Here is a 23,529-nt window from a genome sequence, read left to right as displayed (position 1 = left end):
TTGTTCAGGTGCATCTACAACTTCTACCAGATTGTGAGGCAATCTTGACTTGGAAAGCATTTTTATCATTAAAGCTATGTATTGTCTTAAACAAAATCTTCATAAGCAATCTTGAGGTGATTTAGATAGTTTCGGGGTATTCAGGGGCCGAAATGAAGCAGATGAAAAATTTGGAACAAGACATACATGTATTAATATGAAAAAGGTCCTTCAACTGCAAATTAGCCATTTCTTCTGAATTTAGAAGGATACCCGTGAAAAACATTGAGGATACCCCGGAATACCGGGTACAATATCCATAATATCCAATTGGTTCACAGGCATGATATCAGAAAGGCAGTACTTTCATAAACCCAAGATTAACAATCAATCTTGGATTCTCTTCTCGGTTGGTGTAGATATAACCACGAAGGTATAACCTATACGCCCATGATATAACTTAAGGTGAACTTCCACATCTGCCTTACATCCAAACCTAAGTGCCATTCAAGATCCGTCACCACATATTTCACAATCAAATATCATTTACAGAATTATAACACTGTTTATATAAGTTTTAGTGACAAACATCCATATTCGATTATCCATATTCTATCCTATGACTCGTCTTTGCTTGGGATGCGATTAAGCATTCCAATGCCCATTTCGTCCATTGTCTTCAACTGTCTTTAAATAGTATTTCACATAATGAAGCTCCTGAATGTCTACTGTGTGTACTGGATATCAGTTTAAAAAGTTAATTTCCATAAACTATCGTAGGCGACTAGACTCGATAACGTGATGTAAGCCACCCATAACAGAAACAGTGTACCACCACATAACCATTTCACCACTGCCTTCCCACCTAACTCTCCACCTAACGCCTAAAATTCATAAGGAAATATTTCATCAATCAGCATCAAAAATAAATTGGAAACTGATACACAAATCGTGAAATCATTGAAATATGCATTTTATATCACTTATTTTAGTGATGGTATTACCCAAGGTCTTTATAATAAGATTAAGAATAATAATGATAATCGTAATAATATCCATTTCATGATCAATTAGATATAAAATTACAAATAGTTTACATGGAACATGGCAGAATTAGTAGATTGATTATAGGGGCCTAAACATAGCTACTGAAGCTGTACAATCACTAGGACATTCAGGCCCCTTGAAATAAGTTATAACCGCGATCACATCAAATTTGGCTCATGCCTACCTAGACGGCGCGTTCACACAAGTCGTAAACCACTCACTCGATACAAGTGAGTCACTCTTGGAAATTATAGCAATTGATACTCGGTAATTTTACCCGTGCTAAAATTTGGTTCGAGCCAGGTCCAACGTTTTGGGTTGGGGCCAAAAATGCTCCCGTGATCGCAGTTTTTGACTGCAAGAAAAAAATAAGGAGCAGTAAGACTAATACTTACAAATCTTCTAAAATACAACAAGAAAATACAGATAACAGCCGCTGTAGTGAAGAATATTGTTGATTGAAACACGTTTTCCGAGTCGACTCGCATACGTCCATCTCCATTTACGAATTGTTCATATAACGTGCCCAACACCCACGGCAAACCGAGACCGAGGAATACATTCACACTGTTGCTACCTGTAATAGATTCATCAATATTGATATCTGGAATTTTCAAGGGATGAATTGGAAGAAAATTCTTCGACCCGCGACCAGACCCTGTCGACTGCACTCTTGATTCCCAGCAACTGAGCTCAACTAGCATGATACATGATCCATCCTCCCCCAGTAGGGATTCGAACCGGATGGCATCGCTACACTCAGCCACGGCACAAACCCCAGGCACACTAGGCTGGGTGCGCAAGTACATGCGCAGCTTTGCCGCGCGAAAACTTGCGGCACCAATCAGATTGCCCGTTGTATAATCGCTGAGGCAAATTTCACGAAAGAACTATCAATGGGAAAACCCGGGCTAAAATAAAACGGGATATCTGATTGGCTAATAATGACATCTTCTAAGCTGCGCACCCGGTCTAGTGTGGCAGGGTTTTTCGTACCCTGGCAATCTTGATCAACAGGTTGCCATCAGGTTCGAATTCCTGCCGGGGAGGATGTGCGCAATATAGCCAGTCTTTCCCCACTTATTTCAGTTTATGAGTTAAAAGGTATAAAGGGGTGTATCGGCTCCTTGTTTAATTTTAAGCATTCTACCATAAAAGTCTTATGCTTAGTAATATAATTATGACAAAGGTTGTCTTTTCCAGTTGCTTATTAATGCAGTTCAGTTGGGCTTAATAGTAACTATCGGTCCACCGTAGACCGGAGAACATCGTAGACCCGGCAACTACCCAGATACGGCTTGCGACAAGTTGGTAGGCATCGGGCTCCTGCTATAAGCCGGCTTGCGTCAAGCGGATATGACGGCAACTGGCGGCCTACTGTAGGTCACTAGCTGTCAATAAACCTAGTTGCATTGGTAGGCGTCGAGTTGCAGGTCAAAATAAGCCAGCCTTTACAAACCCAACACACCTGCTAGGAGCAAAACAGGGTCTGATTTTAAAATCGGAAATCCAAGTACAGATATAATTCTGTGATCAGCGGTCGAATTTACAGCATTGTTTGTTTAAATCAAAGTACATAATTGAAAATTTAGTTCTGGTTCATCCGCACAATCGTCCAAACAGTCTGAACTGATTGGGGTCGTCCAAACAGTCTGAACTGATTGGGGTTTTGTTGGCTGCCTTTAACAGGTAGACACCAACTACCGTGGATTTTGGAAAGGCAATTTTGCATTATGGAAATTTCATTTTTTTTTCTTAATGTGAGAAATGCTTTACATGGAGTAGTATAGAAGGGCCCTTATATCACTACGCAAACAACTTGAACAACAAACATATACGTAACACTTCTTTACCTGTTACGTTGCCAATAGCAGCATCAGCATATTCGTCGTGTAAGGCAGCAGTACGACTCGCAAACGTATCCGGTAAACTTGTTCCTAAGGCAACAATGGTTATACCCGTCACTGCAGTACGAAGGTTTATCACGCAGCCGAGTAAATGTCCCAACTGAAAAAAGAAGTCTCAAATATAATCCTTTTTTCAACAACTCAACAGAGGAACGTAAATTCTAGCAATTCTACACATGAAAATCTTTTGAATCTTCTTACTCGTTACTTATGCATTTTATATACGGCATTGAAAATGGCTGAATCTCGCGATGCCATCAAATTTGAGTACAAGCAAACAATGACGTGTCTAAAGTCCGATTCATTTAACACCTAACCCCAAATAACCGCACCGAAAATGCCCTTACCTGTTCAACGAACGCAGTCAGTAAAGCTATACCCAACAGTGATAAAAAGAAGGCTGGCCACGCCCCAGCTATATTTCTGAAAGTTATAGTCATGTAAAACATCATAAGTGTGTGGAGGAAATTGAATAAGAGGGCAGTTGAATTATTGCCTGTGAATTGCAATTAAGTTCTTGAAGTGACTCACTTCGCTTTGTTTAGGCATTTTTTAGTATCGAGTTAGTGGTTTGCGTGTAAACACGCTCTCTAACTAAGCACAGGCCAAATTTAGCCTCAATCACAAGCATTTTTGGCTCGGGCCAAATTTGGCCTGATCAAAAACCTGGGCCAGGCTCGAACCAAATTTTTGCACAGGACAAATGATTGCGTTTGAATTGCAACTGATTCTGGAAATGACTCGCTTTGCTTTGTCTGAGCATTGTTTAATACTGGCTTGAGCCTGATCCGTGCCAATTTGGGCCGGGCCAAATCGTCTCTGTGTGATCGCAGCTCATATATATAAGTTTAATTAATACTTCATTGCATTCTCTGTTGGCTTCACTGGAAGTTGCAAGGTTCGTTTCGCGGGTAAGTCATCAGAGAACACCTACCATACATTTCTAGTATCCTTGACCGACTGCTGATCCATGCGCTTAATATGATTAAATACAACAGTACTCTATTTCATACGTACCGAGGCGGTATAAGGGCGAAGAAAACCTTCCAGAAGAACATGATGAAATGTAGCAGATAATCATACCAATGAAGCGGAATTGGATTGCCATCTTCGTCTTCATCTTCGCTAACAGTCATAGCCCTGTAATTGTATCGAAAAATCGGATGATTTTGTAATCACAAATCTCGAAATGTACACAAGATGTATATTAGCAAGTATCTATTGGGAGTTAAATAACGATTTAACGGATTTGCATCAAACGGATCAATTTTCATCTTCACAAGCAAAATTGGCTGTCCGGTTTTACGGCTACGTACGCTATTATTTGTTCACCCCAGGTCTGATCTTCTGATTCAGCATCCAACACATTCGCTAGTGCTTCACCAAGTTTATCTGAAACAAAAAAAAAAAATTTCACTACATAACTAGTCAGTAAATTACGATTTTTCTTGCCAAATCAATGAAAGAACTAATCACAAATAAGTAAAAGTATTCAGGGACTATGCTTACTAAAAACGTTCTTAAAGACTGGCTTCGTTTTTTACCAGAGGTGAAAATAAGAAAAACGTTTAATTTTGGGGGCCAGGAATCGCTATTCCGTAAACCAAAGCAAAAAATATAGTAGTTCTGCCATGCAATCACTCATTAACACTATCAATGAACATGAATGAATTCGATTTCAAAACTACAATCCCATATCCTAAAGCCTACTGCACATGGTAGGAGAAAAACAATAAACAGATTTTGCGTTTATATGCATTTCAATGTTTAGTTTGCTTGCTGTGTATTGTACAGAACAAAACAGGACAATATATTTAAACAACAAACCTTCAGTGCCATGAGTACTGAGCAAATTAATTGTATTACATGTGATATGACATCAAGATGGCAGTGATTCTGATCAGCCATGTGATGCCCTCGTTGTCACTTATTGGTTATTGCATTTCGGCGTTTCCTGTTTTGCTTTTCACTCTGACATCATGCAGCAATTGCCGATCATAAGCAGTTGTCAACCTAAACAATGTTCTTGCTAGCAGGTTCTTTTTGTCAGGGGAATGAGCAGTTACGTAACAAACAAAAAAGTCTCTGTTTTGTATTTCTCGTTTTGTGTGCAATAGGCTTAACTCTGATTATATGAGATGTTAGGATAGAGCTAAAACCTAATGATATTTCGATTTCAATTTAATTCTAAATGCTAGTTTCCATAATTTTCGCGAATATGTTTCATTTATACTCGTTTAACCCATTGAGCCCCGGATGGAATCCACCCCAAACTTAGTGACAAACAACCCAGGTACAGAAGAGATTCATCCCCGATTTTGCGATTGGCGCTGCCATCTCACTTTGCTACCATAAACTAAGGACACTATTTCTTCTGCTCGCGAAAGTAAACAACGGTATGTGCTGCCACCTGGTTTTGAAACTTCAAAAATCACCGCCGGCACCCAGGGATACATAGCCCGGGGCTCAATGGGTTGATACTAACTATGAAACTACGAAACTAAAAACTAAACTAATTAAATAAAATCTGGCTAAATTCACATATCACTCCATACGACGCAAGGTGAATATAAAATACGGGTTAAATACTGCTTATAATGCGTAATACACACGACAAACATCGTTCGTTTGACCTTACCAGGTCCTGGATGGCAACAGAAGAAATTTGAATTTCATTAAAATCATAAAGAAAGTCAGGAAAAACAGCTCCTAGATCATAAGGCAGCTGCACACACTATTGATTCAGTTTAAGTTCATATTGTCAGTGATATTTGACATTGCAAAAATTATCAAATGTGATCAATACTTTGCCCATGCCACAGAATTCTCATGAAAATCTTTCCCAAGCAGACCCTGTGTAAATGTTACGTGTGTGCAGTCACCTTAAAGGACATTGTTTTTGGAAATATGAGATCAAGTGACAGTATCAGTAACAATGGAAAAATACACTAGGGGAAAAATATATGAACAGAAAAACAAGGACAATTCAATAATGGTTACGTAGTAATTCACCTGAGGACCGATTAATCGTGTACGTTTAATTTACCTTGCGAATGAAATCCCAGAGCTGCGCTGTGCTCACCGAGTTTACAACCTAGACTTGGATTCTTCAGTGTTATGATGAAATTTTTTGTTCCCTGAGGAGTATGAGAGTTTGAGAACACAATAAAACATACAGCAGCTTATTCTATCTCGTCGAGATTAGGTGAACCTAGGAGGGTGTGTAAGGATTCAAATAATTGAATTAACCCGATTTCAGGTATGGAATGATTTAATAAGCGTAACAAACAATGATATTGTTCATTAACATGTGTCTCTTTATACTTTATACGGGATAAATACAAAACTGACCTTTGCGACGTTGCTGGTGTCTATGGTGATAGTTTTACTGGTTTCTCCGTGTTTAAACGTAAGCTTTCCTGAGGTAGATATGAAATCAATGCCATCTGTTAATGATTCGCCGCCTTTAGCCGTACCATCTCTGAAGAGAATATGAAGGAAAAATATTCCATAAAATATAAAATTCATCGATTCAGTGAAGTTCGAACACCCACTTAACATTGCCAATATCCTACTGCAGGCAAATATTCTTATAGTGTCTGGTTCCCTTACTCAACCTTAAAAGTCCAATAGGTTTAAATTTCTAAGAGCCCATTCGTATAGTGCTGTTTCTCTGGTTTTCTGTTCCCTAGTAGGGTATCTCTGAAAATTCTTTCTAAGCAAGAAGGTCTTTGATTTAGTCCTTCTTGAATAAGATGAATGGTTCCTGAGGCTTTATACCGATTGAATCTATAGCTGTGAATCTATAGCTAGCACACTAGGATTCCAGTACAGTACTAAGCATTCACACTAGGAAATTATTCGAGGCCTATTCGCGGCTTATTCAGTTCCGTACTGAAATACGTGGCTTATTAAGCGCGGAATACGATTCCGCGCTGAAACCCAATCTCAGTACGGCACTGAGCTGGCCGCGTATTTTCTGTAGTGTGAACGCAGATTTGGCGCTTAGCTAGCTGTGTATCAATATCCTTGTAGTAAAAAACACTAAACACTAATTACACTGCCCTCTATTGGCACACTGGGTGACTACTATACTGGGCTTAATAAGTGCCAAATTGACGACTCTACCTGTGAACGTAAATGGCTGTGTAAGCGCCGCATTTTGGTGAATTTGGCACCAGTGAAATACGGCACTTCGTAAGCGCCGAATCTAGTGTGAACACGGCTTATTAGATTATACGATTATACTGATGTAATCAAAAATCGAAAATCTTGACATCATTCACAGACTTACATTGTTGAGTAATCGATTGAAACTGTACCGTCTGAACCTTTCTCACGCACGACGCGAGCGATTAGTTTTCCGCGCTTCAAATCAGCAGTATAACTGGGTTTGTCAAAGGAGAATTCACCGGGTTCTGAAAAACGAGTGAAAAGAACCATCGATCCGTTATCAAGCAAGAGGCATAGTAGGAAGAAGATTGTAGGTAGCAAGACGACAGAAATAGGAAATACAAAGATGACAAAAAATTCCACTGATCAACCATCTTGATCAACTAATGACAGTGTAAAGTTCAGCATCCAATACACAAGTTTGTCTGCCTTGTGACCGTGGATCTGATCAGGATGAATTTAGCTGGCACTGCCACTGGCACTGGCATAGCCTTACTCAGGTCAACTAAAATCCGATCAGATCATCCGATTGTAAGCAGTCAAGTGTGTGATTTCTTGTTTGGGAATCGTTCGACCTGAGTGGGCTTACGACTGCGACAAATTGGACGCAGACCGATCGTTAGGATAGAACAAGTTCTATTTCCTACAACCGATCTTAACGCCGTAGCCAATCAGCGCTGAGTATTCCGGCATATGACTTTTAGACTCAGCGACGATCAAATTGTAGTCGACTTGCTCCATTATGCTGTAATGTTTTTATCTCAATGTCTGTCTTTTGTCCTGTGCACTTTATTGAACTGTCCATCCAATAATGAATTCATTTATCCAATGAAGTTATTTTGAATGTGCATTTGCTCTTGAGATCATGAGACAAACCAGGTCGGTGCGATAGTCGGGTCAGAAGTCGACCTGAGCTAGGCTTAAGGGTTAAAATCCCAGTTTTCAACAAAAAAGAATCTCCTAAGACTCACCATCGTCATCAATAATCAGAACACGTGTAATACTGGGTTCACCGATGCCAGCGTCGCCTTGAGGATTTTTCAGAATGATGAAGAATTCGGTGTCGGGTTCGTATTGATTATCGTTAATGATCGGAATTTGAATCGTATGTCGAAACTGATTCTCTTCGAACACCTGATGAATATAAACATATATACGATACAACAGCAGCAGACGTGATGCCAATAGTAGATCACCGTGTGATTTCGTGCAAAAGATTCAATTAAGAAGTGATAAGTGATAAGATTGCACTCTGGTAAACGCTTTCGATCAGAGCAGCCAGTTGCATATTAAATAGAGATGGCATGGCGTTCACACGAGGATCTCAGTATGGTACTACGCGTTCACCTGATTGAAATATCATTGCCTCGATTTTTTTTTAAAGTACAGCCTGTCGGCTAGCTCTGTATCCCTCGGAACCATGTAACACATCGTGTATTAAAATCAATATCGATTATCCATTATATTGTATGTATTGTGATGCGGTTTTCGAAAAACAAATATCTCCCAAGCTATCACTATCTATCAGTAGTATACCATACTGTAGTGTGAACGCAGATTCGGCGCTGGCTTAGCAAGCTGCGTATTGTAGTACCCTACACTCAACCAGGGGGGATGAATACGGTTTTCAACATTAGAAGCCACTAAACGAATGAATATATAGACAGTTGTAGTCGCATGATTTGGTGCTCACTTTACAATATAGGGTGACCAATTTCGCTCACACCAACTACATTCATAGTTGAACAAGTCACGTAAAACAAGCGAGTGAAGCAAGGACAGATTTTCTATCAAGGGATCGCAATAGAAACGCAGCTCCATAGTAGCACAATTCATTTGCTTTACGTAGTCAAGATTCACGCGACAGACTTTTTGAAGATTAAATCCCGTATATGGTTCTCAACTTCTAATCATGCCGCTTACGATGTGAGATCAAGTGACTATTTTCCACCGGAAAATCAGTCTTCTACGTCTTATTGAACTAGCTTATTATTTTTCTTTCTCAAATTTGTATCCAATGGATTTGCGAACAGTTACATACCAAAGTCCCTGACGTTTTCTTGAAATCTTTGTCGTATTTCGCCGACCCTTCGCGCGTCTCGAAGTCGACAGAAACTCTGCCGGTGACGACGATCTCTTTACCGTTTGGCACGATGTCGGACATTTTTGGATTCGAGGAAAGCATCGCGTCACCGGGGGAAACGCTTTTACCAGCTATCACATCTCCGTTCTGTAGATGAGAAAAAACAGACGTTGGTTAAGTTTCGAGTCCTTACCATTGAATTTTGACGACAGGCATAAAGACTCTCGTCCATAAAACAGCCAGTTTGTGATAACTTAATATTTTGCAACCCCTAATGGCAGTGTTATCATTGACTTAACTCTTTCAGTGCGGTGTATAAATCGGTGGTGGACTTTGCTAGTACACCGCACTGTAATAGATGCAATTAGTAGTTAGTAGTTTTTATCTCTAATGAAAGATGGCAGCATGTGTCAAACACAGTTGAATATTTGTAACTAACAATACATCGCACTTTGGTATAGAGACTAAAGCAATATGCCTCTTATTCAACACACTGGGCTGGATTTTTTTTAAATTTTAAAATTATCTCCAGCACTCAAGAGTGTCAATTAGTCAGCATAGACAGGGTTTAAGATCCAAATTAGATTTAAGTGGAAATAACGCATAATGTCTCTTAGCCTTTCCAATCTCAATCTTTACATGGTATGCATGTAATGAAGAAGTATTTTTTCACCTAAAAGTATCAGCCATTTTCATGTATGTACATATTACTTACTTCCATAGGTGGCTGCAAAGTTGACTTGGAACTGAAAAAGAATTCAAACGATTGATGGTGAAAGTTTCAGCTGGGTTATGTATGAATTTTGTATGAATTGAGATTCATTCATTGTGATTTGATTATTCAGGTAATTGATAAGTCTTTGATGGGAAAGAAAATGGTCATTTCATTACATATGTAGTTAGTAAATGCCCAGATATCGAATCACGACCCTCATCCCGCTTTCGGTAAAGGATTATTTTTGCCACATCTAACAGACCTAGAAAAGTCTCACATCAGTCAAAACCGTGCAACCTTCAAAACTATATGATATTCTTTCAAACGTGCAACCGGTAAAAACAGAGATTTGTTTCTTATTCATACACGAGACAAACCAAATGCATTATTTGAATATCAGTGCACTGTGTACATTGCATTCTAATCACCAAAAAGGAATTGCAGACAAAACTTGGTATATCTAGTGAAAACACATTTACTTTCCTCACACTTTACCAGAGGTTGCTTTCATATCAACCCAAGGGGGTTGGTGTTTAACTCAATTGATTCATTGTCAAATTGTAGAATTATATATAGATTTCTCAAGAACGTTTTTTTTTGTAAGAGCCAAAGGTTCTTAGTAGAACCCCAATGTTCTGCGAAGAACCTTTCATTTCACAAAGAAAGGTTCTTCGAATAACCTTTATCTGAGCAATGGGTTCTTCAGGAAACCTTTCAACCCCCTTGAACGGGTTCTTTGAAGAACCTTTAGAGGTTCACGCACAGAGGCAGATGTTACACTCGTAGAACAAAAAGTTCTTCCGAAGAACCCTTTGTTCTACGAGTGTAACACTGGTCTATAAAACTGACCCAAGGTGTTCAAAATATCATTCAATGACAGCTTGCATTTTCGAATCGTAGTCAAATTCTTTCCAATTAAAATTGATTCAAATTACTTCTGCTTTGAATTGATTTCTAAATGAGAAGATTCATTGCAAATAGGTATAAAGCTTCCAATTGACAGCGCACAAGATCACAAGTATAGACAGAATTAAACCGTAGTCATCGATGGCTTACATTTTTTACCAGGGGCCAGTTAATTTTACCGTCGACATTTTCATCTCAGATATTGAAAACCGGCGACATTTTCATCTCAGATATTGAAAACCGGCATTCCTAATTGGCTGATAAGAAAAATACTTCTATTTCAAATGGTGTGTACATACCACAGTTCTAGGTCTGTAGATAATCCAACTCCCATCCCATACCTTCAAATAGCATGGAAATATTTGGAAAAATGCAAAGAAAGGCTTGTGGATGAAGAGGTAACTTTAATACGTTCTCACTAAACGTGCATTCACACTAAGTTATTGAGCACGGTCTTAATTTGTCCGTTCCTATTAACTATCGAACAAGCGTTCACACTAGCACAAGTCCATTCCAAAATGGTTGTTGTTCCAATTTGGACCGACCTAAAAGACTGATACATGTCCATTCCAAATTTTGGAACGGACTTAATTTGTGTGTATGGACAGAAGCTGGTTCCAAGTGTGTCCCAACTGGTTCATACTCCGCAGTATGAATTCAATTATAATAGCTGCGATCACACGGAGACGATTTGGCCCGGGCCAAATTGGCACAGATCAGGCTCGGGTATAATTTGGCCTGTGCCTAATTAGAGAGCGCGTTCACATGCAAACCATTCACTCGATACTAAACAATGCCCAAACAAAGCGAAGTGGATCATTTCCGGTACCAGTTGTAATTCAAACGCAATCATTTGTCTGGTACTATAATTTGGCTCGGGCCTGGTCCGACGTTTTTGGTTGGGCCAAATTTGGTCCAGGCCAAACAGGTTCGGGCCCATTTGGCACCAGTGTGAACACTTGCCAAAATTGCTTGTGTGATCGCGGCTAATAATTCGTCATCAAGATATATTTTTCAGATTTCATATAATTCCTATATTGTGTAAAGATTAATGCTTAAGTTAACAAAATATTATCCATCTTAAAACTGTCTATTTCGTGTGTTGCTTGTGGAGTATCTGCTTTAACTTGTTTTGAAAATGTCCTAGAATTAACCATAGATTGATGTCTCCAGAAATATGATAAACCGCAGATGTCTTAATAATCAGGGACAATCTTGGCAATTCGGCAATGCGCATGTTAACGCGCTATCTGATTTTGTCCGCTCCAAATTTGGACGGTTCCAGGTTTCATTTGGAACAGTCGTAATAGTGGAAAGTGTGAACGCGCCTTAACAAAACACCACCGATATTCGTTCACAAGCCAGTCACTCATGTCAATACTCCCGATACTGAGAAAAACATGTTCTTAAACATGAAATCGCGTTTACCCGTACTTCAGAACCAATGATATCACAGCAAAAGTCACAACACAGTGTATGAAAAATATCTATATATATATATATATATATATATATATATATATATATATATATATATATATATATATATATATATATATATATATATATATATATATATATATATATATATATATATATATATGATGAATATCAGCTTCTTCGATATAACCCACCTATACATCCCAATCAGTAACATCTTACATACCCTTATTTAAGCTAAGTAATCCAAATAATCTCAATGATGTATCATAACATCTAGGGTAAGCTTCCCCAATAGGGTATGTGCTATATTTAACAATGTTGCAACATTCGAAACATAGAGCACAACTCTTGTTGAGATTTTCAAAATTTATCGTCACTCTGGTATTTTGGTTACCATATAACATATGAATGAAATTATGTGTTGTTCCCATGCAGGAATTCGAACCACAGACTCTGATATTGCTTGAAACCCTATCCTATTTGCTCAGATAAGCACCATCAAATTGGATCCGGATTTTGAGAATTGATCAGAAATTTTCAATGCTAGGCCTGCAAACTTTTATTGTAGGGCTTAATATACGGTGGCAGTGTATTCATAGAGGTTTGAATACCTGCATGGGAAAAAGATATCGTCAAATGTGCTCAGTTCTTTATTTTTTAGATGATAAAGCTTTTACTATCGATGCACCAACAAACAAAATGTTTCCATGCGATAAACGTTCAAACAATAAGCGTTAAGATCAGGGGATAGTGGTGACTGGTGAAGGTGATACCCAAGACAGAGACAAATAATGAATACTGTTTCTAAAGACGAACTATCTAGATGTAATACGAGACCCACCATGCATAATTGAGGCGTGCGGGCGAAAATAACGATTCTGATATACATTGAATACATTTTCGAATGAGCTATGAATCGTTGGACTAAAAGTTGAAACATGTCATTTTTAACAATTGCTGAAACACTATGTCCATGTTTTGACGACAAATTGAGAATCCCTGCACTTATATAACGGGAAAGATCAAGTCCGAAAAGTTTTCTCTAAGCTACTAATTCATTGATTCGACATTTGACTATTGACGAAACATGGAATCAATTAATTAGTAGCTTAACCCTTTCAGTGCTGGCTAATTAATACCCTATAGTGCTGAAGATAATTTGAAAATTCTGAAAAATTCCACCCTAGTGTATTGAATAACGGGAATAGCACTATAGTGCGTCTACACCACGGTGCAGTGTATCGTTTGTTACTAATATTTCACTATGTTTGACAGGTGCTGCCATCTTTCAAGAGAGATAATTAGTAATTACTATTCAAATCAATACACCGCAGTGCGGTGTACTAGCAAAATCCATCACTGATTCGTACACCGCAATGTCGTGTAGACGCACTGAAAGGGTTAAGGGAAACTTTTCGGACTTCATCTATCTCAAGATAAGACCCACTATGTACAATTAAAAGAATTTAAAATCAAAAATTTATTTCTAAAATGTAACGTCATGTTTTTACATTTTAGAAATAAATTCTCGATTTTAAATTCTTTTAATTGTACATAGTGGGTTTATATCTTATTATCCGTTCACCACGTTTGATGGTGGTTATCGTACCATTCATCTTTCTCGTTATATCAGTGCGGGATCTCAATTCGATGTCATTTTTTTCTCTCAAGATTTCCTCAAAAATAAGCAACCAAAGCGATGACCATTCCTCGCGGTGACGTTGCTTTACTAATCACTGCAGTCTTCAATTCATCTAGATTTCGACTTATTCAGGAATGTCATCTGGTGATTCAAAAATGGGAGATAAAAATGGAGATGATTTGGAATAATTTCATGGGAAAAATGAATTTAGATAGAATTAAGGTTTTTTTATATTCTTTTAGCTTGTAGCTCATTATGGTTTTCAAGACAATGGGCCTCATTAAGCCATGGTGGTTCGCATATGGTAATAATGATGATATGTATATTTTTTTGAAGTAGTAAATGAAGAGCTAGAAGCTGAAATTTGAAAATGTCATCATGCAAAATCTTGATTTTCTTAAAAGATATAGGAAAAACCCAACGAATCGTTTTTTTTAAGTAAGAAAACACAATATGATAATAAGAGTGAGCCTTTGAGAAGGCCGGCTTTGTTTATATATATTTTACCTTATCCCGGGGTAATAACTGCCATCGGTCGCCTCACTGGAAAAAAACAGGTTACATAAAAAACACCCCAAAAAAATATTGTCGGATTATACATTCTATCAAACGTTGGCATGGATGATGCATTGGCGATGGGTGGCCAAGCTTGGCATTCCGAATCAGCGTGCAATTCATATAATTCACCAGCATCAACAATACAGTTTGAAGTTTAATCGAAATTTAGCGATTGGTCTTCCTAAAATTCTAGGTTGTTAAACCCTATATAAATTTCTATGTACATCAAGTAGGTTAAGAGAATCATGTTCTCGTAGACGGAATTGATCACAGTGTTTCAGAGATAATGAACAAAATCACACAGTTGATGATTTAGAATTTTTCTGACAGTTTTGAAATTCATCGTCAGAAACGTAAGAAAATATTCTTTTGTTGTTGTTGTTTCTCTGATGATGAAGTGAAACTGTCGGAAAATAAATTGTAAAATCATCAACTGTGGGTTTCGTTCATTCGGAGTCATGTCCAATATCTTAAAAAGCTTGATGATAAAAATACTCAAATTCAATTGTGCCAAAGAGAAATATGTATTCCGAAAAAGATGAAAACAGCTAGCTGATCACTGGTGTGATTAACTATGGATAATGAATAATAATAATTTATATATGTATATATATATTAGCAAATCATGTACAGATGGATTGAACGTAAATTTCAGCATATGAAGTAGAAAGTTAGTAGAGAATCTAATTACTAATGAAATCAAATTCTAATCATGATAATTAGTAGATCAACGACAATTAAAAGGGCCAGTGGAGCCGGGGCAGCTTTGGCCGGGCTAATAATTTTGGTGATGATGATTTTTTCGGAAGGCTGAATCAGGATACCTGTTGTAATAACAATTTGGTAAATTATTTGGTAATCTTTGGTAAATGCCTTAGATTTCATTGGGTTTGTGACTAAATATTGATCATAATTATGAAATCTAGAAATTTTTGCGGGTGATGCCTCGAGCCTTTGGCAACTTACTTCCGCCGGCCCTGATTTTTTTAATTACAAAAATAGTATCTTAACATTCCACGCGTATCAAGTCATGTTGATAGATAATAATAGAGGCAGAAGTGTTGTCACTGAGTGAACAGAATTTACAACAATCAAAAAAAGTGGCTGGCGGATGATAATTATCATTGAAACAAACGTATAGTATAGTATAGTATAGTATCACAACATCAAATTCATCCATTCCGAAGATAAAGTGAAAATGCTGATGGTGATGATAATAATGACAATATTCCCATTACCACAAGAAACATGGAAACAAAACAATATGCGTTTTCGACAATGCAACAAGAAGCTGTTGTTGTTGTACTCACGGTTTGCTACGGTAGAACAGAATGTCGACCTCCAAAAATCCGGTGCTTTCCAGGACCGAGTAACTCGGCGACGCAAAAGTGAATTTGCCGCATAGTTCCTCTGTAAAATGTAGAAAATTGTTTCCAATAAAAGAAAATTCTTAACATCTATACACTGTGAAGGTTAAGCACATAGCGCTGAACACACTAGCTGAATTTGCGAATGTAGGTAATAATCCCGAACTTGTGAAAATCCCCCCAAATTCAGTTTTCTATCAACTTAGATAAAAACTTGATAATACTTCAATAAACTGGGGGATTATCACCTGAATTTGCATTTCACGTGACAAAATAAAACCACAGGAAAAATTGTGAAATGCTCTGAGGTTTACATTACCCATTTGAATGAAGCCAGCATCTAGCTCGTAGAATTTGACATGGGTCGCTTAGATATAGTTTTTACTGTATGTCAAGTAGGTACATAATGGCCTAACAGCCCTAATAAGCAATGGAAGAAGATCTTTATGGAAACAAATTTGGTCGAGGTGCTTGTGTCCGAAAAAGATCACTTACGTACTAATGGTGAAAGCTCAATAAGGTAGAAAGGGAAGGGAATCGATAGCTTTGGGTCAGTTAAAAAGAATATTTCTAGATCTGCACCTGTAATTATAATTCATGTCAATAGATCACACTTCAGAGGATAGAGCATACGCACGAGTTGTGGCCTTATGCAGTGCTGTCACTTTGGTAACTGTACGCAGTTTCCGAGAATGGTTAGTCATGATAGGAAAGCATTAATTCAATCAAAGCAGTAAATGAAGGAATAACTCGATAATTTATCAACAATAGTTGAATATATTTGTGCTATCGTGTGTTTATATGATATGATAATGCCGAAGGGTTTGCGGTATAGTGAGCTCGATGTTTTACCTTCCGTTAACTGATATAACCATTTCTTTTTGGAAAATCCTAGATATGACAAGATGATATTCAGATTATTTGTAAAGAAAGAAAAAACATTCTTCTCTACCGAGTGAGTGGTTTACATGTAAATGTGCTCTCTAATTAGGGATGGGCCAAATTTGACTCGGGCCTGATCCATGTCAATTTGGTCTGGGCCAAATTGTCTCTATGTGATCGTGGGTTAAGGCACCAGAAAGGCCGGAGAAAAAACATTTGGTATGGTTCGAATTGATGAATGATGCATAAAACAAAACCAGTGAAGACTGTTGCACTACACAACGCTAGCCAACTTGGCTTGTCCAGTGTCCTTCCCCAGCGTGATCTTATTGTGTACTTTGTTCCTATTGGAAATAATACAGATTTTTTAAATTCGCCCCCACAATAGCATTTCTCGTAAGGAGTATCTAACTAGATACTTTCCAAACTTGAAATGATAGATTATTGATATCAATATTAAACTAGTCATGTAATGTTAGATGTTTACTTGGTAACCATTCTACTGATCTTAAGAACATTCAACGCCAATCTTTAAGATGGGCTAAATGCAAATCAAACTATGGCTACAAGAGAAACATTTATTTCAACCCTGTCACCTAAACTGATATTAATCACCAAACGAGCCGGATACCAATCGGCCTCAAGAGGCTCCCATTCGTCCATGATGATGATGATGATGATGATGATGTTTATATACACGCCATTTTTATTCAAGCGTTAACTTGATTTTTTGCAGTCTTCACTTTCACACGATGATGTCCCCGACAAATGGTGCATCAAGTCAATAAACTGCAGTATTGAACGCTTGTCCAGATACATGACTCGACAGATACTAACTATATTAGATATAAATTTCCTGTCAGCGAAACTAAACTCAAGCTGCGATCACAAGGAGACGATTCACCCCGGGCCAAATTGGCACGGATCAGGCTCAAGCCAAATTTGGCCCATGCCTAATAAATGAGCGCACTTACGTGCAAACCACTCACTCGATACTAAACAATGCTCAAACATAGCGAAATGGGTCATTTCTGGTACCAGTTGCAATTCAACTGCACCCATTTGTCTCGTGCTAAAATTTGGCTCGGACCTGTTGCGACGTTTTTGGGCGGGCCAAAAATGCTCCTGTCAGGGAAACTAAATTATCATATTACATCATCATTTACCATCAAAGAAGACCATAGGCCTATGTACAGACAGCCTCATTTTAATGTCCTTTGTGATATAAGTACTTAAAGTACCTCTCTTAAACTGTTCTTTATGAGGGTGCCGCTATATAAAATAAGTCCTACGTTGCTCAAACATTTTTTTTTTCATAGTCTCGGAGTCTATAAAATCGAGCGATTAACTTTTAAGCCACGGCGCAGATGGGCTATTCTATAAAGCATGTAGTAGAATCGATTTCCATTTTGCCGTACACCGTTCCCATCGGGGTAATGAAAGACAGGGAAGAGCAATGGCCAGACACGTGCGTACATAGTTTTACGCTAGATTTTCGTCAAGATAATCCTGTAGATCTTTCGTCGATCTCGGCCGAGCGAAAAATCGCAAAGTTCCCTTTTCGGTTCTCGAAGGGACTAATACGCGAAATATTAGTCATCCCGCGCGTCGTTCTTCTGATACAGGAGACGAATGAACTCGAATGTATTTATATATCGCAGTCGACAAGAATCATTCACAACCGAGATCAATCAATGACTTGAAAGTGAATCGATAGGAATAATTCTTGAGTTTCAGTCATTTATCTTTAGTTTCGACAACAAGAAAACAGCATCGGAAAGAACAGTTTTAGAATAGTGCCTTGCGGGTTCCAGCAGGGTGGCCACTTTCCACCCATTTATAAATCGCCCGAGTTTTCGCTAGATTTTCTTTGCAATTACACAAAATCGAGTGAATCGAGAGAAATTTCTAGATCGAAAATGTTGAAATTCATTAATTTTTCATCGAACCACGTGTAGATAAAGAAGCACATGGTCAATAACATGATCTGAATTCCCTAAGTTTTCCGAGGTTTTTTTTTGGCAAAATTTGTCAAATTCCCCAAATTTGAAGTTTCCCTAATTTGTTTGTCAGTGATCAGTGGTCACCTGAGGAAAAATATTCACGTTTATAATAAATTCTAACTGTAATCAGTAAAGCCATATTTTCGGATATTTTTCGGACCCAACTACGAGTTTTAACATCATATAATGAGCTGTGCAATATACCCTGGAGGACGTGTAGTAGGACTTTTGTTCCACGTAATATCGCGTTGATATCACACACCGAAAAAGACAACGTATCATAACTGAATTCGGACAGGGTTCGGGGATCGGGGATTGATCGACCGATGCATACGCAATGACGCCGATTTCGAAACTCCGGATGAAAAGTATCGCGCATGCGAATCGCTGTGAATCGTTCGGTGGAGGCACTGAGGGGGTATGGAATGTCATCCTCGCAAAAAAAGGCTGTATTGTATCTTGACAACGTATTCACAATCAACTAACAATGTAACAAAATAAGTTCTTGTGTTTATCTGTAACTATAGCTGCGTTCACCCTAGGATTTCAGTACGGTGCTAAGTGTTCACACTTGGGAATTATTCGAGGCCTATTCGCGGCTTATTCAGTTCTGTACAGAAATACACGGCTTATTAAGCGCGGAATGCGATTCCACGCCGAAAACTCGATCTCAGTATGCCGCTGAGCTGGCCGCGTAATTTCTGTAGTGTGAACACAGATTCAGCGCTCAGGTAGCCATGTATTCCCATCCTCGTAGTACAAAACACTTAGCACTAATTACACTCCCATCTATTGGCACACTGGGTGACTACTATACTGGGCTTACTAAGTGCCGAATCGCGACTCGTAGTGTGAATGTAACTGGCTCTGTAAGCGCCGTATTTTTGGTGAATTTGGTACCAGTGAAGTATGGTACTTCATAAGCGCTGAATCTAGTGTGAACGCGGCTCATGCATTTTTCAACAGTTAGTGTCGAATCTTTTGTATTCATGCCTTCATCACATACCAGAGGCCAGTTGCATAGTCATGGCTTAGACTTAAGACTGGTGGAGTTGAGGTGCAAATTTTCATAGTTTCAGATATGCTGTTCATTTAACTATTTAGTAAGTTGTAAATTCTATTGAGAAAAGCATCTCTGATTTTGTCAGCCAGCCCCATCTGACTGTATGACGTCTGTAATAATGGCATGATTAAAACTAGTCTGCAATACACCGTCCCCCCTGGAAGCCATGGACCTCTTTAAATATGCAGCACATCTTCACAATTCTCAAATTTCCAATATCGTCGTCAGTGACATCATTGTAATCATTCATATATGAGTTTTGTTGCTGCGGGGTAGAATCGTATGACCTTGAAACTTTGCCAAGGGACGCATCATTCTACTGGCTACATATCTGCAACACACCTTGATTAAAAAACTTTTTTCGTTTGATAATTTAATCTGAAATCGTCTCTTTTTCATGTATCCGGTACCCCTGGTAGCCAAATGTAAATGTAAATAAATGTGACCTTGACAATTTGCAAAAAGAATTTTCGTTCAGGCGCTGCAATTGACCAGATGTGGATTCTTACTACAGAAACTGCATTAAATGTAGACGCTACTTGCTGCAAATGCGGGTTTTCATCGAACCCGGGTTCAATGAACTAGCGTAGACGTGGTTTTTGTAAGATCGCGAGTTGGTTATGAATCGTAAATAGATGGTTCAAACACGATCAAGGATGGCGTTCCATAAGGGAGGGTCGTGTCGGAATCGATCCCGCATAAAGAGAATATCTATCAAAACATCATCATCCGTCAGCTACGAAACAAATTTACCCCGTAAATCGAATTTTTGCCTTCTAATCACGTGCTCGCGGATTGGCCGATGAATTTTACGTAAATCAAATCTGTTGATGGTGGTTATACTAATATGTTGTGAAATTTGATTTACTACGTCGTGTCGCGCGATGACTTAATTCCACCTCTGGGCACGTCGAGTACATCAAATAAACAGACGTGAATCTGCATGAGCTTCAATAGTTAGCGCTTTACGTCTCCGGTAGTTGGATTTTTATAGCTATTAAACCCGTAGCGCTCATCCCATTTATTCTTTTTTTTCACTCACACATGATGGCAGGGCCAAACATGAGCCTTCCAGCCAGAGATCTAGAGGTCTTATGATGTTAAGAGTGGTTTGAATGGGGGTAGGGGCCTAAAAAGCCGGTATTACACGGAGGCAATTTGGCTCGGACCTGGCCTGAGACAAATTTGGCCCGTACCTAATTAGAGAGCCTATTCACACATAAACCACTCACTCGATAACTTAATAATTCTGAAACAAAGTGAAGTGAGTCACTTTACGAACCAATTCATGCACGATAATTTGATCCGTGCTAAAATTTGGCCCCAGCCAGACAGGCATTTGGCACCTGTGTGAACCGTGTTCATTGGCACTGGCCAAATTTAGCCCGGGCCAAAATGTTTGTGTGATTGCAGCTAAGAATTACGGTAGCCAAATCTCATAATTCCCGAAATTTCTTAAAACTTCGATTTCAAATTTGCAATTCCACATTAGCTTATACCAGAAATTCTACATTTTTTCGCAGGCGTCAAATAATTTATTAAAGTTAATTTTCTTGTTCTCTTTGGGCAAAGTTGGCATGGCCATGTTTGATATATATGATGAACCATTTCCATAACCGCAATCTTGTATATTTGGCAAAGGTTGTTTTTGTTTTGCCCGCAGATAAAAAGGTCACTATCTAATCATGTCTAAAAATATATTTCAAAGCGTCATTATTAAACAGCATGACGACTACGAAATGACATGTACATCAAAAACCCATTTTATTACCATGTTATCTGATATTTCATCTCAAATACGAACGTTCTATGTTTAGTTACATTACCGGCATCTAACCCCTCATATCAAAAGAGAAAATTTTAAAAGATTAAAACAGGGATCGGATGGTTTTAGCAAGGAAATATTGCGTTACATGTCTGACATCGAACCTCTAATATCAAATATAAAGAATACATCAATGGATATTGTGGATGGACATCAATGAAATCAATGAATATTCTAAGGCAAGTGAAATGATTTGAGTTAATATAATAGATTACTGCAAAGATTTTAGGTCTAAAACAAGGGGCTTATATCCTAGCCACAGTAGTGTGACCACTGCAAAACATTCATATGCATGGTAGTCGAATAAAACACTCTAATCCGTGTACATTGTAGATAGATTCCTATGCATTGCCATAGTCAAACCCTTGAAAATTGCCAACATCATCCTTTAGTGGCCAATAGGCTCACATTTCTGGCGAGCTAAGATTTCCTTATAGTACCGCACGTGTATATAGCAAATTATTATTGGTGCGGCTCAGGACACTCGCTTCATTCATTTCTCATCAATCACAAGGGCACTCAAGGTTGTTTCGCTCTGCTTGACAGCAACTGTGAAGATCCCATGCTAGGCTGGAGGAGATCGCAAACCAAAACTTGCTGTCGATCTGAATTTCTCTACACGAGCTTCACCCTATCGTAAAAGTCCCGGATCCAGAAGAATTATAGTCGCTAGTTCAATTATATCGTAAAAACTCACTATAAATCTACAGTCGAATTAAACTTTGGAACTGGAAGTTTCTAGCTGATCCTAGGACTATGAGATGCTGTTTTCTGAATGATCAGTAATCAAAGTGATCCATTTCCCTTACCGCTTAGCATTAGCTTGTACAAGTCAAGCTATATACGGGCGGGGAAACAATGTATTCCAGTAGAATGTATCAAAAATATTAAAATCAAAAGACACGACGTTTGGGACGACGGTCTCTAGAGAGTCTGTCATTCTATCAACTGATCTTTCACTCCCTTATCTTAATGAAATTCTTCAAGGATACTTTGATAGATGAACGAGCCGCGAAGCAAGTTGATTGAGAGTGGAAATTGGAAGAAGAAATTGAACTGACAAATCTAAGAATAACCCAGATATATGACTTGTGATGAAAGTGGGACAATTGGCACAGTGCCAGTTATACCTCATTGGCAAAAATTGTTTATTTCGCCACATTCGTTTTTTGTTGGCTTCATCTTATCTCCTCCATTATATTAGAATATTTCATATTTTGCATTCTTTTTTATGACACATTGTAATTTACTATGGAAAGAAACTATCATTACTTAATGATGGGTCCTCACAAGCAAGCTTATTGACCCATTGCAAGCAGTGGTTCGGTCTTCAAAATCTATTGCAATAAAACATACACAGCTAATATATACTCACCACTGGGAGTTTGAACGTCTAAGTTATGAATCTGTCGAACATCATCAACGACTTCGGCCATTTTTGCCGGTTTTGGCACGGTCAGATTATGGTGTTTTTTGCCGCCCATCATTGACCGCACAGCCGCGTGGCGAAACCTGAAACAGTACACAAAATCTATTCTCAATCAAAAAACATATCGCAAATCTGATTTTTTCGGAAATTACGTCAATATATATCAGGGTGGTGACTTTTTCCCTGAAAATTTCCTGACATGTACGTTGTTTTCCCCGACTTTATCTGCTAAGAATCCAATCAATTAACATAGTCAAATACGTTAAACATAGACGGACCCTGTTTGATTTTAGGTGCGATCTTGCAAAATCAAAAAATGTCCAACTTATAGCTTTTTAACGAAATTCTCCTTTTTGGGAAAATAAAAGAATTCTCTGACCTGGTAAGTGGCCACCCTGATATACACACATTCTAATAATACAATTCACAAACTTTCACCAAAGGGATCACTACGGAGTACCACCGACACAGGGTAATTCAGTTGGATGATTACGCAACTTACTTTTA

General features: G+C 38.3%; 1 protein-coding gene across 1 annotated transcript in view; it reads right to left on the bottom strand.

Annotated features, from left to right (window-relative positions):
* Nucleotides 1–462: 462 nt before the first annotated feature.
* Nucleotides 463–23,529, bottom strand: part of LOC141905682 (sodium/calcium exchanger 1-like) — a 68,742-nt gene continuing 45,675 nt past the window's right edge. The window contains exons 5-18 of the mRNA XM_074794655.1: nt 22,969–23,105; nt 15,764–15,863; nt 9,901–9,935; nt 9,148–9,329; nt 8,078–8,240; nt 7,228–7,351; nt 6,285–6,414; nt 5,980–6,070; nt 4,250–4,325; nt 3,951–4,073; nt 3,281–3,356; nt 2,880–3,033; nt 1,422–1,603; nt 463–863 (exon numbers count right to left, since the gene is read on the bottom strand). Of these exons, the coding sequence (XP_074650756.1) occupies nt 729–863; nt 1,422–1,603; nt 2,880–3,033; nt 3,281–3,356; nt 3,951–4,073; nt 4,250–4,325; nt 5,980–6,070; nt 6,285–6,414; nt 7,228–7,351; nt 8,078–8,240; nt 9,148–9,329; nt 9,901–9,935; nt 15,764–15,863; nt 22,969–23,105 (1,708 nt within the window). The 3' untranslated portion in view covers nt 463–728. The remainder of the gene's footprint in view (nt 864–1,421; nt 1,604–2,879; nt 3,034–3,280; nt 3,357–3,950; nt 4,074–4,249; nt 4,326–5,979; nt 6,071–6,284; nt 6,415–7,227; nt 7,352–8,077; nt 8,241–9,147; nt 9,330–9,900; nt 9,936–15,763; nt 15,864–22,968; nt 23,106–23,529) is intronic.

This window comes from Tubulanus polymorphus, chromosome 5 (genome assembly GCF_964204645.1).
Source record: "Tubulanus polymorphus chromosome 5, tnTubPoly1.2, whole genome shotgun sequence".
NCBI lineage: Eukaryota > Metazoa > Nemertea > Palaeonemertea > Tubulaniformes > Tubulanidae > Tubulanus > Tubulanus polymorphus.
This window is presented reverse-complemented; position numbering and strand designations above follow the sequence as displayed.